At 41.3% G+C, this 16,889-nt stretch overlaps 3 protein-coding genes across 3 annotated transcripts in view; 2 read left to right on the top strand and 1 right to left on the bottom strand.

Annotated features, from left to right (window-relative positions):
• The first annotated feature begins 46 nt into the window (after positions 1-46).
• LOC139655408 (G-protein coupled receptor 4-like) lies at positions 47-2,417 on the top strand. The gene is made up of 3 exons (XM_071532806.1): positions 47-229; positions 1,564-1,745; positions 1,859-2,417. Exons 1-3 carry the CDS (start codon positions 47-49, stop codon positions 2,415-2,417), a joined length of 924 nt encoding a protein of 307 aa, XP_071388907.1.
• A 1,020-nt stretch (positions 2,418-3,437) lies between these two features.
• Positions 3,438-7,532, top strand: LOC139655372 (3-oxoacyl-[acyl-carrier-protein] reductase FabG). Its single transcript, XM_071532766.1, has 8 exons — positions 3,438-3,544; positions 3,706-3,876; positions 5,619-5,797; positions 6,282-6,375; positions 6,475-6,544; positions 6,641-6,677; positions 6,873-6,936; positions 7,325-7,532. Exons 1-8 carry the CDS (start codon positions 3,521-3,523, stop codon positions 7,481-7,483), a joined length of 798 nt encoding a protein of 265 aa, XP_071388867.1. The 5' UTR covers positions 3,438-3,520; the 3' UTR covers positions 7,484-7,532.
• An 86-nt stretch (positions 7,533-7,618) lies between these two features.
• col27a1b (collagen, type XXVII, alpha 1b) overlaps positions 7,619-16,889 on the bottom strand; it is a 60,150-nt gene continuing 50,879 nt past the window's right edge. The window contains exons 41-61 of the mRNA XM_071532754.1: positions 16,639-16,692; positions 15,569-15,625; positions 15,419-15,472; positions 15,252-15,305; positions 15,082-15,135; positions 14,891-14,944; positions 14,664-14,771; positions 14,464-14,571; positions 13,834-13,941; positions 13,666-13,719; positions 12,632-12,694; positions 12,408-12,461; positions 12,271-12,306; positions 11,745-11,762; positions 11,586-11,621; positions 11,452-11,478; positions 11,287-11,352; positions 10,815-10,983; positions 10,589-10,698; positions 9,668-9,886; positions 7,619-9,551 (exon numbers count right to left, since the gene is read on the bottom strand). Of these exons, the coding sequence (XP_071388855.1) occupies positions 9,405-9,551; positions 9,668-9,886; positions 10,589-10,698; positions 10,815-10,983; positions 11,287-11,352; positions 11,452-11,478; positions 11,586-11,621; positions 11,745-11,762; positions 12,271-12,306; positions 12,408-12,461; positions 12,632-12,694; positions 13,666-13,719; positions 13,834-13,941; positions 14,464-14,571; positions 14,664-14,771; positions 14,891-14,944; positions 15,082-15,135; positions 15,252-15,305; positions 15,419-15,472; positions 15,569-15,625; positions 16,639-16,692 (1,650 nt within the window). The 3' untranslated portion in view covers positions 7,619-9,404. The remainder of the gene's footprint in view (positions 9,552-9,667; positions 9,887-10,588; positions 10,699-10,814; positions 10,984-11,286; positions 11,353-11,451; positions 11,479-11,585; positions 11,622-11,744; positions 11,763-12,270; positions 12,307-12,407; positions 12,462-12,631; positions 12,695-13,665; positions 13,720-13,833; positions 13,942-14,463; positions 14,572-14,663; positions 14,772-14,890; positions 14,945-15,081; positions 15,136-15,251; positions 15,306-15,418; positions 15,473-15,568; positions 15,626-16,638; positions 16,693-16,889) is intronic.

The raw sequence follows: 16,889 nt of genomic DNA, 5'->3' as shown, positions 1-16,889 counted from the left end.
CCTTTCCCTGACCTGCTATCCCCAACAACAGGTCTCACTCTGAAGAATGGAAGCTTTGAACAACACCATCACCTTAGAGTACAACACCAGCGGTTCTGTTAAGTCGAAGCCCAACTACGACTTTGATTATGTTGTTAACTTCTCAGTCGCCTTACGTATGACGGCATGGTTCGTCACCTTCATCGGCCTTCCTTTGACCTTGCTGGCCATTTGTGCTCTGTATTGCCTGGTGTGTGAGTTATGATTGATTTATTTGTTTGTCTGTCTGTCTTTGTAAACTATATCGATATCTATAGGCAAGACGATACCTTCATTTATTTTCATAATAAATGAAGGTAGCAAATAAAATTTCATTTTATTGAATCATCTTTATGTAACCCTCTGTTGCCTATTATATGCTCTGACCAGCTGAGTTAAGGAAAGTAGTACCTTGGATGCGCTTGATATTTGGATGGGCCACTATTTCCATTTCTTAACAGGATCCTGAGTTCTTAGCAGTTGATGTTGAGCTGGCTAAATCCCCCTTTACCAGTAGATGTTGTCAATAAAGGCTTGCATATAAAAAATAAACGTGTAGTATAAAGTAAACACTAGCGCGGTGCCTCCACTGTGAATTACTAAAACTCATACACTATGAGCTATACTCGTATTCCACAGAAACAATGGTAAGTATTTAACGTGTCAGTATACATTATGAAAATAGAATGTTCAGGACAACAAGGTAAAAGGAAAAACAAAAAATAAATGTATTTACTTAAATTAGAGTCCTCTTTCGTTGGGTGTGTATTATTTTAAAGTGCTTTTCTTTTCTGGTATTCTCTCAAAATATAATTTTATGTTACAAACAAATCTCTTCTCTGCTCCTTCACAGTAATAACTAAATACAAAATCAATACCAGTATACACAATAACCCTGTATAAAAAAATAAAGTTTCCAGTAGGTACCTTTAACCTTTTAAACTTGTATTGACCTTGTATTAAATGTATAAATCAAAATATTTTGGCCACACACAATTAAACCTTCAAAATAATAATTTCCCTTTTCACAGGAAGATACAGAAACAACCACCTGGTCGAATACAACCGTCAATATTAATAACAAACTTAGCAAACCTCTATTGAAACCAATAGAGAGTCTCAATGAAACAATATAGTTAACAGTTCAGTTCACAGTTCAGTTCAAAGTATTACCAAGCGCTTGGATTTATTCATTCATCTATTATGTATTTAGAAAAATAATAAGTTCTTTCAATATTTAGAATAGGCATTTGGCACTACTTTTTGTTAATTGATTTGTTAATTGAATGATCAGTATACCTTTGATTGGCTAAGTGATACGTCAGCGTAGTGATACCTGTGTGATTGAATTTGCACTTGAACAGTAAAGACACCTGAACTGTATCGTGTGGTTCAACTCATTTTATTGCTGTTAGTGAGAAGAAACACAACACATCATATCTTTTACTCACTCGCTGATTAATTCATTCTTTTAATTCATTTATTCAAATACATTTATTTTTACTTTCACGGGTCACTCATTTATTTTTACCACTGTTCCTGTAGGTGCAAGATGGCCAAGCTGCTCCGATCTACATCATCAACCTCCTCGTCTCCAATCTCATCCAGTTCTGCTTCATGGTCGTCCGGTTGGAAGGACCAGGGAGAATCAAGGACATCATGCTTTATATCTACTTCTCTGGGTTGATGGCTAGTGTTGGCTTCATGGTGTGTGTAGCCCTGGAAAGGTAACTAACCATCTGTGTGTGTTTATGTGTTTCCGATGGATCTACCTATTTATCTATCTATCTATCTATCTATCCATCTATCTATCTATCTAACCATCTATCTTGTATTACAGGTATTTGGTCATCGCCTGTCCACTGTGGTACCGCTTCAGACGAAACGTCAAGGTCTCTCTGGTGGTCTCCTTCATGGTCTGGGCCTTCTCCATCGGCCAGTTAATTCTCGTACATTTCATTTACACCTTGTTCCCATTCATCCTCCTCTCCATCTCCCTCCTCCTCCCCTTCCCCCTGCTCATCTTCTTCCTGGTTGGGACCCTCAAAGCTCTGTCTATTTCCATCTCTGTCCCCCCTGAGGAAAAACGGCGAATCGTGGCAGTCTTGGTTCTGGTGCTGCTTAACTACACGCTGCTGTTCCTGCCAATGATCATTTCATTCCTGGCGATGGGAAGTTTGACTCAACCCATTCATCCTAACCTGTCTTTTATCTTCGTCCAGTTCAGTCCTCTGGTGGACTTGGTTCTGTATGTTTTCATGAGGAAAGGAGGCGTAGACAAGCTGCTGTGCTGCCTGTGTCTGTGCAGGATGACCAGAGATGAAGAGCAGGGACAGAACCCTAACCCGAACCCTGACACCGCGAATGACGACACCACAGGGAGGGTCAGCTCCGTGTAGGAAGAGGAGGAGAGGGAGAGAGAGAAGGTGGAGGGGAGGGGGGGAGAAATGGAGGGAAAAGAGGAGGTGAAGAGAAGAGATAGGAGGAGCCTTCTACCACCTAGAGTAGAGTCATTTATAACAGAGTAGAGTTAAAGGGAGCAATGTTTGTCCAGGGGGGTTTGTGGTACCATGGATCGGCCTCTGTCTGTTTTTTCTGTTTATTTGTCCGTCCATCCATCACACATGATATCCACAGATTGGCTCTAAGATCTAGGCTGTAAGACCTGCTGATAAGATAAAGCTAGGCCCATTCTTCTGCATTTACTCTTTATGTTTTTAATTATTGCTCACATTTTTTTTATTTTATATTGTAAACCACATTTAATTGTTTGTAATTCTGTATCTATAAATAAAGTGCATTATCATTATTATTAATGATATTATTATTATATTTATTTTGAAAGTACATCTTGGTCCAGATATATTTCTTCTTGTTCACAGGAATGGTTTTAGCATTTTAAAGACAGCCTGTCTTCAATTGTATGCTGCAGTAAGCTGAATTTCATGTGGTCACTTTTTGTAAAGCTAGGTTTACATGTAGTTTGTTATTTTTTACCTATTTTAGTACTTTTGTATATGCCTGTTTTATTCCTTTTTCAATTCTGCTTTTAATTAAGGTGCAACTTATTTGTTATTATTATTATTATTTGATTTTATTTTGTATTGTTTTTTAATCTCGACATACAAAAACAACGTTTTCTTGCTTTTTTTTAGTTTTATTTATGATGTATTCATGGTGATTCTAATTGTGCCATATGTAGCTTTTCTGAGAACAGACCATGTCTATGTATATAAACTGTCAATGTTTTATAGTAAATAAAAGTTTCATAATTATTTTCTATTCTTTTGTGTCCAAACATGACTTTTTCTACATGTAGAAAAATAAATTATTTCAAACTGTGCTGAGCAAACAAAGATCGTCGGTTAAAACTACAAATCAGTCGCTCCCTGGTGTGTCATCAGGTGCGTCATCACTGTTGGACGAAACCAGAGCTGTCCGACGTGTTCAGCCTCAGGCTTTTAGTTCAAATAATAAGCTCCAAAGTTACTTCACAGAAGATATGGCTACAGATGACGCCTTTAAAGTAAGAGTATTTTCTTTGCATGCATGTGGTTCAGCAGTTATTTAACACATTTGCTCATTGCTTCCATAGCTGTCAAACGTGAAGCCACCGTGAAGTCATGTAATCATTACAGCGTGTCATGGACTGGATCGGGGAATGTACACCTTGCTGTCTTGTTTTAGGTGTCCTCCTTGAAGGGCAAAGTGACCCTGATCACAGGTGCCAGCTCGGGCATCGGGGCAGGCACCAGCATCATGTTCGCCAAACTCGGTGCCCTGCTGGCGCTCAACGGCCGCGACGTGGAAAACCTCGCCAAAGTAGCCAAGCAGTGCACCGACTGTGGAGCAGCGGAGGTACAGACTCACCTCAACACGATTCAGACTGACACAAGCTAGCTAACCAATAATGAGTAAAGTGGAATTCGCCGCCTTAACATGAAACGTTTTCATGTTAACACTGTGTGCCAGGCCCGAGACATTCCGTTCTCTTTTGTATGGAGAGAACATATGGGAGAGAATGTCACGCCAAACTCCATTTAAAAATCTGGCAGTTTAATGTCGCCTTGCTTATCGGCAAAGGTACATAAAACATAAACTGTGTCTCCACGCCTTTTCTGATTCAATAGGAGCCACTTTTCAATTTGGCATACATATAATTCACCTAGCAGCACTTTTTTTTATTTGATTTGATCAACTTCTAGAATGGGTTAGTGTGTTATGAAATATATAGTGGTGGGGAGTAGGGAACAGTAGGAATCAATTTTTAAAGTTTAAATGAGTTCTGCTTGGTGAATAAGATGTATGCCGAATTGAGGAGTGGATCATGATTGGTAAATTGGGTTATGTCATATTCTGTGATATGTATGTTTGCCAATAAGCCAGACATTATTATGTATCCAGTGTATCCTGGGATGAGCATAGCCTATATTTTAAAATATCTTTTAACATATTCATGAATAATGTATCTTGCCATAAGATCATATTTCAGAATATAGGCTGCTCTTGGATAATGTATCTTGGTATAGAATACATTTAAATATATTCCACGTCAATAGGTTTGGGTTATCTGTGCACAATATGAAAAATGAAATAGATCCCCCACTGTAATGCTGCAACACACCGTTTACTGACAGCGGTTTAAGCCCAAACATATGCTGAGCACACCACACCCATATATATACAGTATGTAGAGAGAGAGTGAGCAGTGAACATCAAGGGGTAGGGCAGCACATGATAGGTTTGAATGAAATGGGTATTTGTCAATAGATAAGGAATATTGGATTACCAATTACATGTTCAAACACAACTATATCCAAAACATTTACAATATCGACATCAATCTACAAATCTTTGCCATGAGCATTACCCACAGAAAGATATCAAATTCCACAAATAACTACAACAACATACAACATACCTGTTCTATGTCTATGTATTACTTCGATCTTTAATTAAATGCCCTTGTGATCTTGGCTATGTGGGAAAAACAAGCTGTGTGCTCAAGACGCACATAGCAGATCACAGATGTAGCTTCAGAAATCAAGACCCAAAAAGCCCAGTGGCCATGCATTTTTTTGAAGGCGAAACGTAATGTGTCCTCCCTCCAATACACAGGCGTAGAACATATGAAGACCCCTACATGAGGGGGAGATGGAAATTAACTTCTATTGCAACCAGAATCGTATTAGACTGAGTCATTAAGGGAAATGTATATCCTTCTGTGGGTTTCACTCATGGCAAAGATTTGTAGATTGATTTGGATATTGTAAATGTTTCGGATATAGTTGCGTTTGAACATGTAATTGGCAACCCAGTATTCCTTATATATTGACATATACCTATTTCATCCGAACCTTTTTTCATATTGTCTTCAAGCCAAGCACCTGGTATCAAGTGATGTGTATTCTTTGATGCTGACATCTGTGCACAAAACATGGCTGTCACTATTTAATGAAACATCGTATGTGTGTGATTGAATATTTGAATTTCCCTCTGGGATAATACATTTCTTATCTATCTATCTATCTATCTATCTATCTATCTATCTATCTATCTATCTATCTATCTATCTATCTATCTATCTATCTATCGTCCAGCCCTTGCTTGTCCCTGGAGACCTAACTGATGAGGAGACGGTGAAGAAGACAGTGGAGCAGACTATCGCTCACTTTGGCCGGCTGGATGTCCTGGTCAACAGCGCCGGCATCCTGGCTATGGGCAGCATCGAGACAACAGAGCTGTCTCAGTATGATAAAGTCATGAACATCAACGTGAGGTAGGATTACAAACACCTGACCGACTCTTAACATCATGGCGAGATCTTGGTGCGGAGTGGTTGTTATACGTATCGTGGGGCAGAAAAATTAATCGCGATATTAGCTAACATTTTATTCTGCTGTAGTAATCACAGATGAGACGGCTTGCCCATGACAGTTTCACAAGCTCTCCATTGAAATTATATTATTTTCACTTTGTAATAACATTGAAAAATTGTTGTTACATTGTAGCAAGCCAGTGCCATCGCTAGAAAGATTTGTGGCTCAGAATTAAACAGACTTGTGCACAGTCAGACTTTGTTGTCGTTGAAATTTTATTTATTTCATCGTATCGTGGTTGTAGCGAATCATGGACCCCATATCGCGTATTGAATCGTATTGTGAGATAAGCAGATCGTCCCATCCCTAGTAATCATCCTTTATGCATAGCTGTTGGTAATCCTGTTGTATATCTGTTTCCTTCCTTATGTTTCCATATTCCAGATCTGTGTACCATCTGACTCAACTCTGTGTGCCCCACCTGATTAAGACCAAAGGCTCCATCATCAACGTATCCAGTGTCAATGGACAGAGATCAGTGGGTATTATGCAGCTGGCCATGTAGGCTCCACCCCATCCTCCAGATATCTGTCACTTTATGAAGCATTATTTGAGAACTCTTTTTCCCTTTCAATAGTTTCCTGGCGTTCTGGCCTATTGCATGTCAAAGTCTGCCATTGACCAGTTCACACGTTGTATAGCACTTGGTGAGTGAACCATTTTCTTCTTGTACATTCAAAATGTTAAAAGTTCATAATGGTCCATCAGAGTGTAAGAAGTCATGTGACTGCTTGTTATTTCAGAACTGGCATCAAAGCAAGTCAGAGTGAACTCAGTCTGGTACGTGCATGTAATATTTTATTGTGTCACATAAGCGAGCTGGTTCACATTTTCCTGCCCATTCATATCTTGGGGAACACGTTGTTAGATTACACAGAACAAATCCTCAGAATTTGTGATTTCAAAATCAGGGGCTGTTTTTGTTTTTTTGACTGGACCATTTCTGATGTACTGTATCTTACTTTATCTCTTCAGCCCAGGTGTGATCGTCACAGATGTCCACAAGAGAGCAGGGCTGGATGAGGAGCAGTATGCTCAGGTAACCCGTCTTGTCACTACTGTATGTTTCCCACTGTGATGGATTACGCGCATTTGAGGTTCCATACAAAAGTGTTGGACACTCTGTTGAAGTCCAGGGATGTGATAGCATGGACAACATTGCTGTAAAGGCCAGTCAGCATTGTATCAAAGTAACAATATGCATTAGGCTATATATTAGCATACTCAGTTGGCTAAGGTGAGTACCATGTAATTGTGGTTTGAATCCATCATGGGATGTCTGTCATCATCCCACTCTCTCTTCCTTAATCTTTCCTGTCTTTCTACTATCCAAAGGCAAAAATGCCCCAAAAAATTATCTATAAAAAAAAAAGGCATATGTATTGCTCCTCCCCTATCCTCATCCTCCAAATCTTTTTCTCTACCAGTTCTTAGCGAAGTGTAAGCACACCCATGCCCTAGGCCGACCAGGGGAGGTGGAGGAGGTGGCCCACAGCATCGCCTTCCTGGCATCCGACGCAGCCAGCTTCATTACGGGGGTCACCCTACCCGTCGATGGGGGCCGCCACGCCATGTGCCCAAGATAAGACCCTGCACCTTCCCATAGTCTGCCAATACAGTGCTTGAAACCTCTAAGTCTGCCTCTGTTTTTGTATTGAACATGACCGGAGTAGTAATAATCCTCTGGATGCCAGTAATGCCAGTGGGGAGAAAAGTTAAAAAAAAAAAAGTGTCCTTGTGGTGGAGATTGGAGTAAGAAGAATGGCTTTTACTTGAAGGACACAATTTTTCTCCATGTGTTCGATGGCAATGGGTTGGGTGTCAGTGTTTGAGTAGAAGGTTCCAGGTGTGAAATGAGTAGAAGCAAGCTAAAATTCACTGGCAGAAGTAGGCAGTTTAAATGCATTATATTTTCTCATTTTGCTGGGTTTTTTTCTAATCGCTGTTAGGTTTCTGGTTTCATGAAAACATTTGAAGCTTGCTCATCAACAAAGGTTTCAAACATTTATTGAATTGTCTGTTGAATCATTAGGCTTTCTTAGTGGAGCATAAAATACCTGTACAGATGAACACTGGACTCTCCACAGATGGGATGTGTTGTACTGCTATAGTGTACTGTGGTAGTTTAGTGTTGTGTAATGTGGGGAGTCCTGTGAGTTTATAGACTAGTGAAACCAAACAGCAGTGCTGCACATTTTAGGTGACAAACACTATCAACAGTAAATAATAAAGGATGGGAATACGTCCCAAAGTACAGTTGATTGTTCAGGACAGTTTAATTATAAAAACACATACAGCCTATAAAATCTTTAAAGCTCCAAATGACCAAAAATGCTGAAAACATGAACTTGTTGCCTGGTTTTGAATTGGAAAGCCCATAGGAATTTAAATAAAATTTAAATAGCATCCACTGTATATAATAAAGGTTGCATAATTATACACATTTACATTTTGAACAAGTAAAAAAAAAAAAAAAACTAAATTAACTTATAGTGTCAGACTCATACAAAGAATATTGAAAATGTCATAAAATACTACCTTGAAAAGATAGTTTAGTGAATTTGGCCTTTTTGTATTTATACTATACAATCTTCCCTTTTAAGTAAAGTACATACATAGCTTTTCTGAGAACTGACAAGACTTTATCAAACGAGTGTCAACTATTGCAGCACCAGGTGTCACCTCTGTGTCATCCCAGATTATCCCAGGAAACATCTTGTTTCTTGTGAGATGAGAGGTGCGGTACGAGGTAGCATCTTGACACACTTTTCTCCATTTACACTGTGGCATCCTTACACCCACTTTAATATGGAAAGTACCACACAGCAGTTGTTTGTGTGAAGATAGTTCTTATGCGGGTTTCTCAGCATTGAACAGTTACTAGAGGCTCAAAAGACTTACCTGGAGACACTGTGTGTCCTGGGCACACTGTATACCTGAATGAGTGAAATGATGTTGAGATCTGCCTGAATTGCTTCAAAAGGCTGTGGAACAATAACTATTGCACTTTATATTACAATATACAGTACATATACATGTATAAATAATACTTAAAAGATGTAACATTAAAACAGGAATTATTGCATTTGCAGATGTTCCATATTTCTGTACAGATCTCTATTGTGAACTTTAAGACTTTGCAAAATAGGGTATTAGACCGTGAAGGGAATATGTTACAACATGGTCCAAGAGAGATGACAGAAATGAGACTTTCATATTACTTTCTTCCATTCTGGGCATCCAGGTCTTGTATCACAGAAACAAGTCTCTGAAAAAGAAGCTTATTATTTTCCATAGGCGGATTAGTGCCAGACGTCTCAGTTATCTCTGCATTTCCAATGGGCCTTCCCTCTCTGGCGCCCCCTCCTGTCTCTGCAGTCCAAGCATATAATGTGGAGAGAAATTGGGGTCTGCTGTTCTGGAAACTTAGAGAAGCACCAGTCTCCCCTGTCCACCCTCCCCCATGCAGTCACTCCTTTGAGGAGTATTCAAGGCTCCCACAAGGCCCTATAAGAAGCAGACTGGTCCAACCTCCAGGTGATAGCGTGAGCCAGGCTCTGTCGTAGGCAGGTTGTACACATCCACTATGGGGAGTAAGTTCGGGTCCTGGGTCTGGAAGACAAATTGGGTCTGATGCCAGCGGCCATCTTTGATCTGAAAGTCAAGGTTGTATCATGTCACATGATGAGAGAATTGCGAGTCGGTGTGTGTGACAAAAGAATAAAAAGGGTGCTGCTATCAAGCCATGCCATTATAGTATCATTGCCTACCCAGCAGTCGTCCCTGGGTATGAGCGGCTCCAGAAGGTCTCCTGCCTGAATCTTCTCCCCGGTCCAGGCCTTGAAACTCACAGCCTTGGTTGAAGGCCGCAGGGAGGGTCCTGCTGCCCACACAGGAGTGTTCAGACAGTGAATGGTGATGTGCTGCACCGCCTCGGAGCTCAGAAGGTGGATGAAGTTCATCTGGATACGACCCACTCCTATCTCCAACTATAGAGCAATTGTATTTTCTATCAGTCACTGTAACAATAATTTGTACATATTAGACAGCACGGTTTAAGTATTATCATATGTGTTCCCACAGTTGTGTTTTGTGTTTACAATTTAATCCAGACACTGGGTCTCAATTTGCGTTCTTGTGTCCTCCATGAGGCGTTTGATGTAGTATCTAATGGTTGAAGTACAATTCCAAAAAAAAAGAATGTGAGGACGGGGGACGGATAAAGATCCTGAAAGTTTACTTGCCAACCATCGTACTGTGACTTGGCCGACGAGAATGAATGGGAAGCCCCAAGATTCATTGCGGGAACGACGCGTCACGTCCAAACAACGCTACAGTCTATAGTACAGAGTCAGTTGAGACAGATGGGAAAATGAACAGCTGTGCGGCTTAATTGATCACATGCACGACATCAAGCACACAGCCCATCTCCAACTGTAAGGAAGCTTCTCTGTGCTCAAGCTCTTGAGAAATGTGTTCTCTCCAAGGCAACTTGGGAAGAACGTTCTCCACAAGGACGCCAGTATCAACCTGGCATTCTTGGATTTGATATTCACCCACTGTCTGCAGAGCTTGCTAACCAAACATGTGCAAGGCGTGGTTTTGTCTGAATCCAAGTAATATGTATTAAAATTTTACTGGGTGTTTTGTCTAGCTAAGGCAAATGGCTAAATGTGAGAGGTGATCCTAACCTTGGAAACTGTGATGGGTTTCAGGCAAGTCTGTCCACCACCAGTGAAGTTACATGTCACCTCAATAGTGTCAGCAGAGCAGCCCAGGTTTGGGTCGATCCAGTAAGTGCCTTTCAGAGAGTAGCAGTGGAAGAGAAAATGACTCTTAATTAACAAGGACAACACGAACATGTGCAAAAGAACATATGGAGCATTTTAAAAGTCTCTCTCCATGTAGGCTCCTCACCGTCGTACATCCTCTGCTCACAGTCTTGGAGGTCTCGGCAGATGCGGGCAGGATTGTCGCGGGTTCCGAGCGGGTTCTTCAGGCTCTGGATCAGGGTGCTGAGGTGCTGCAGCGTCTTGAAGATCTCTGTGCCCTGGTCTAACATGGGCAGGTCCATATTCTGATAATTCTGCTTTGGACATAAATATGGACATATTTTTGTATGATTTTGTACAACTCTGAATTTATTTACTCTTTGTTCACCAGCCTACACTTCGATTCTTTGCTTCTGCAATGACACGATTTCCCTTCAGGGATCATGACCTCTATGACAGATATTTTATATGTGAGTGTTATGTGTGCATGCAAGATAGAATTGCGGTACTTGTTCAATTTATTACAAAGAAGTCCAGATCAGCAATCGCCAGAGACTAACCAACAAGCGACAGTGATTCCTTGCAATGAGAGCAATATAGTTTCCATCAAAACTGACCTCTGACCTCAGCGCAGTATGGGAATCAATGATGACTTGAAAGGCAGCACCAAGAGCCTCCTTTTTCTACCGAAGAAGACAACAAGGAAATTAGATAACTGCCACCAGATTCATTTTCACTTAAATCTTCCTGATACATTGACAAATAAAGGGAAATATACTTACAAATGAAAGGGGAGAACTAGGAAGCCCCTGGAAACCAAAGAGAAAAATACACATATAGCCATAATTTTTTCTTGTTTAAAGGAAAAGATCTATGCAGTGTGTGTCTTTTTTCATATGTTAAATGAAGAACTTACTGGTGGTCCAGGTGGTCCACGAGGACCAGGGGGTCCCTGAAAAATTGCACCACAACATTAGGCAGAAGTTGATTAATTAATGAATTAATTTCCTCTACTATTGAGAGAATCACAGGCCTTAGTTAAGAAGAATAATTACAGAGACAAGTAATTACTTACCCTTGGTCCTCGTAACCCCTGTTGAACGAGAGAGAAAAAGAAAGCAATATTCATAAGTGGACCATCCCGGATCAATTGAATGTATCTGACAGTATTTTGCAGGCAATTGAAACCAGACAAGATATTGTTCTATCATGTATAACTTCATCCTACTCCTGCTGATTCAATAGACAATCTTTATGTTGAATTGCTAGACTAATTGAATTTCCTCCCCACTTCTTCCTTGTAAGCCTGTTCACAGCACTCTGTTTTCACACTAAAAATCCATACGTGAACTGTGTCTGCCTGTGTGTGAGAGTCCAACAGAGAGCTTTAGATGAGCATGCAGCCAACATTTATCAACCTGACATGAATTCCACTGCAGCTAAGTGTCACTGTGAGTGTAACAACAAACACCGGAGCACAATAGGAAATGAAAAGTGCTGTGGGCGAAGGAGGCTGAGTGGTGCACTCTCTCCATACTAAGTATTCTATTCTGTACTCACACTACAGACAGAAAAGGATTCATCAAAACAGAGCCACGCACCGTCTCCCCTCGACTTCCTTTGTCACCCTGGGGTCCCTGATGGAGAGAAAGGAGAGAGAGCATCACTCCATCACTGCCAAAAAAGAGAGAGGAGTAACATGATGTTTGGCAGATGCGATGAGATATGAGGTACATACAGGATGGCCGCTGGGGCCAATGATGCCAACAGGGCCCATAGCTCCCTCCATACCCTGGAAAGCAGATGTACGTTAGTGACAGTGGACTGATATGATGGAGCACCCGATGAAGCACTACTTATTTTTGTGTGGAGTGTGCAGTTTGTGGGACAGAGTTCAGTGCAGTGGCATTGGCTGAAATCCTGCGCTCACGCTGTCAAGTCTACCATTAATCTTCATCTTACCATCAAGCCACGTGGTCCTTTTGGTCCCTGTATCCCTGCTGGGCCTATGTCTCCTGGAGGTCCCTGAAAAGAAGCAAACACTTGTTTTTATAACAGCGGACAAGGTGTGACAAGCTGAAAGTTTAAAGGGGCATCAAGTAATCTATGACATTTATCGACCTCTATCGGCGAAAAGTAGGAATTGCAGCAATATCGACAGAACTTATCCCCTCCTACACAAGCCACAGCCCCCCATACACATAATAAAGTCACATTTCCATAATAGGAACAAGTAAGATAGCTATTTAGAGCAGAAATTCAACAAAAAAATCTTTATTATTGCCCCTTTAAACCAGGGTGATGGCATAACGATCTGAAACATGGTTTAATCATTCAACATCACTCCTCCAGGATTTGAGTCGTTTCAAAGGTCTGTTTCAAAGCCTTTGATTCTGCCTTTTTACCTGATGAATTAGCTCTAATCAATGACATAACTGGTCTTTAATCATGACTGCTGAGTTGGAACATCCACTGCACGCAACTCACACTCTACACAAAGCTCATCTGCTTCACACTCCTCTTCAAACCCTACTATAACTGAGCACAGTAGGAACACATCCAACATCACTGGCAATCACAGGACTCTAAATTATAGAGCAAAGGATTAGTAAAGCCTCTGTTTCTTCAGCTGGCAATAATCTATAGTGCACGCATAAGTAATGCAGACTTATGGTGTGTATGTGTTGGGGAGTAGCAGAGGCCATCGTGGAGCATCTTACGGTAACATCTAACAGCTTTTATTTTAACTCTTCCCAAAGACCGTAAATATACTGTACCTCTACACCATTACAGGGATTTAAATTTCACCAACATATCAGATTAATCATCAGCTAAAAAACTGATTTACAACTGTAAAAAGCTTTTATCAGAACCATACCATAGGTCTGGCCTCAGAGTTAAGAACATAATTCAGATGGGGAAACTATATAACTTTATAGGTCTGAGTGAACTGAGGTCATGATGTTGGTGGTGAATGACGTTGGATGGGAGCATACCTGTGGTCCGAACAAACCCAGCATCCCTGGAAATCCTTGTTCACCAGTATCCCCCTGATGCACAAAGAAACAGGGAAATTAATTTGATCCTCATCACTACACAGGCAATGAAACATATAAAGGAATGTTAAGTAATGAGTTGTCTTTTTTTGCCAAATGAGTACTGACTGGTTGCCCTTTGGGTCCCTGGTCTCCTTGTTTTCCTGGCAGTCCCATCCCACCAATGAAGCCTCTCTTCCCTCTCGGCCCAGTTTGGCCTGGAAGACCCCTTTCACCCTGGAGCACACACGCACACACACACACACACACAGGCCATGAGGCCATGCAAGAGGGACAAATTCATTAACACTTCAAAACACCAACTCACCCAAATTATTCTAGCACATATAAGGTCTTTTGAAAGGTGGCGTAAAGACTGCTCAAAGAGTTTGCTCATTCAGAATGGCTGCTATCACTGATGTAAGACACGAGCATCGTCACCAGAGAGTCAAGGGAGAGAGTTTTCCATCCTAGAATCAGCTCAGATCAGAGAACGTTCCAGTTGTAAAGAGCGCTTTAGGGTGCAAGGGTGCCAGCCTCGGTGGATTAGTCTTAAAGCTCAAGTATGCAATCCACTTGCAATTGGTGATCAAATTTGCTTGCGTAGAACTCTTTCCAGGGCTTGTTTATACCACAACTTGATTTGCATAAATTTCTTACTGAATAAAACAAAAACTCTACGCTCTTAAGCAAACAGGCACAAAAATAAAGCAAATTGCCCCCTCAACAGAGTCCTAGTGACCTGGACCTCAGTCTCACCTTGGGTCCAAAGGAGCCTTGACTTCCGGGAAGCCCCAGCACACCAGTTTTACCCTGCTGCCCAGGTTTGCCAGTTAAGCCAAACTCTCCGTCATCTCCTTGCTCCCCCTGAATAGATGTAAGGAGATAATTGGTGAACCACTGTCACAGCCACTGTTCATTTCAGGCAGTGAAAAGAGCACCACTGATAGCGCCGTTACCTTGAGTCCTTTGCCTCCGTCTTTACCAGGTGGTCCATCTATTCCAGGCTGGCCCTCAAGTCCCTCCCTGCCCACCACCCCCCGTGGGCCAGGAGGACCCTCTGGACCCTTGGAAATAGAATCAGAAATGTTCATGTTGAAGCCTACATTGGTTCTAGCACATGCATGTAGCTTGACTGTGACTTCTTTCTGATTATTTAATGAGAAAAGCCACTCATCCTACTCACTGGTGGTCCTTTGGTCCCGGATACGCCTCTTGCCCCTGATTTTCCTTTCCGACCCTGGAGCAGAAAGAGCTCATGATCCACAGCTCTAACATGTTTGCACCATGACAGAAAACACAGTCCAACAATATTGCATGAAGTATTCAGTGTATCATGCAAAAAAAAAATCATGCCACTATTATTTTTGTCCTTACTTGATCACCTTTGGATCCTTTCGGCCCTTGTTGTCCCTTTGGCCCAGGATGTCCCTGAAATTATCATTACTGTTTGATTTGAATTGCCTTGATTTGTGTCAGGACATGTAGACACTGTGTCTGTATGAGTTTTACATTTTAAGACATGAAAGAGATACAGAGATACTTACAGGAAGCCCTGGGGCACCAGCTTCACCTCTCTCTCCATCAACTCCTATTTGACCCTGAAAAATGTAATTTTCTACATTACGATGTATAGAACTTCTTCAACTTCAACTTAATTGGCACCATGGCTGATGGGAAAAACGATAGCATCTCAGTTTTTCATCTCACTCACAATGTATCCTGGGTCGCCTGGCTCTCCTCTATCTCCTCTGTCTCCAGGAGGACCCTGGGTTCACATGGGAGCGAGAAACAATGAGACTTGCACGCCCAGTATAACACTATCACACAACACAGGAAAACCAGCAGCATGTAAGGAACTCACTCTGTCACCTTGGGGACCTGGAGGCCCTTCCACCTTGCTGTCCTCCCCCTGTTCACCCTAACACAAACAATATGGAAAAAGACAAACAACTACAATCAGACGTTTCCCTCTAAGCTATGGTCTATTCAAAACCAACACATGGTTTGTTTCAAAGAGCATTACACCCCAAAAACATGTCCCGCAGTCTTTATCTGAATGGCATTAAAAGTGCTCACCCACAATGATCCCATTTCAAATAACGGGGCCCAATGGCTGTTCCAGTGTCTTTATGTGATTCATTAAACAGGAGCCAAGGATGTATGTATGTTTTTAATGGGCCGGGTGCCATGCATGTGCCAAATCAAATAAATAAGTGAGCAGCCCAGCAGGCATCTAACACTCGTCATCTAACACTAGAAGAATAATGAGTGGTGGCCAGGGACTGAGCTCAGCTGTCACTCATGTTGGTGAAATAAATGATATTGCTGCAACAACACTTTAAACTGAATTCTGATTCTGCTCTGAATTTAAACAGTCTGGTTTAGTGCCAGGGTTACCTAGCTCTCTGAGAGACAATTCAAAATCGCACGTACGGCAATGGCCCATGCAGCAGCACAATATTGAACTCATTAGACAGCAAGCAAGGCCATTATTTTGATGATATTGGCAAACACAAAATAACAAAAACAAATATCCGGTTCCTGTTTACCAAACAGTAACGGATATCCACAAAACGAGGAGATTCAGCAGAGTCCAGGTACTTGTGGCTAATTATGTACATTTGACAGCATGTCTAGTGAGTTAATGAGATGTGTCTTGGTCCATATCAGTGATCAAATTATGGATGTCTTCAAGAGTAATTACAAGAACAGCGAGACAGACAGAAGAAACGCTAATTAGGTGCACAACTATAACCCCCATGTGTCAAAACAATAGACCATGGCCTTAAAGAGAATGTGCTGCAGGACAGTTTTACAATGGTAAGTAATGCTATCATTACTAGCCCCGCAGAGACCATTAGTCTACTATAGACACAACCAATTAAGTTGCAGAGGGCTATTAGGCGCAGCAAGTAAGTGTGGGAAGTGTACCTTTTCACCTTTTGGTCCAGGAGGCCCCAGTGGGCCCTGTGGTCCTGTGTGACCCTGTGACAACAAAAAGGGTCAAGAAAGAGTTTGTGAAAGACTGTGATTCATCCATATCAGTACAATACAAGTACAATACCCGCTCACAAGTGAGTAGTGTCATTCAATAACATGGTGTATGAAATATTACCCCAGATAAAAATACCTTCTCTCTATTGATCAAACATCAAATCTGGTTATTTCACCAGGTTATATTA

This window comes from Centroberyx affinis, unplaced genomic scaffold (assembly GCF_046629955.1).
Source record: "Centroberyx affinis isolate AG114_WGS23_722 - 3 ecotype Tasmania unplaced genomic scaffold, CSIRO-AGI_Caff_v1 ptg000155l_1, whole genome shotgun sequence".
Taxonomy (NCBI): Eukaryota; Metazoa; Chordata; class Actinopteri; order Beryciformes; family Berycidae; genus Centroberyx; species Centroberyx affinis.
The sequence above is the reverse complement of the archived record's forward strand: the minus strand, read 5'-3'. Positions and strand labels throughout refer to the sequence as shown.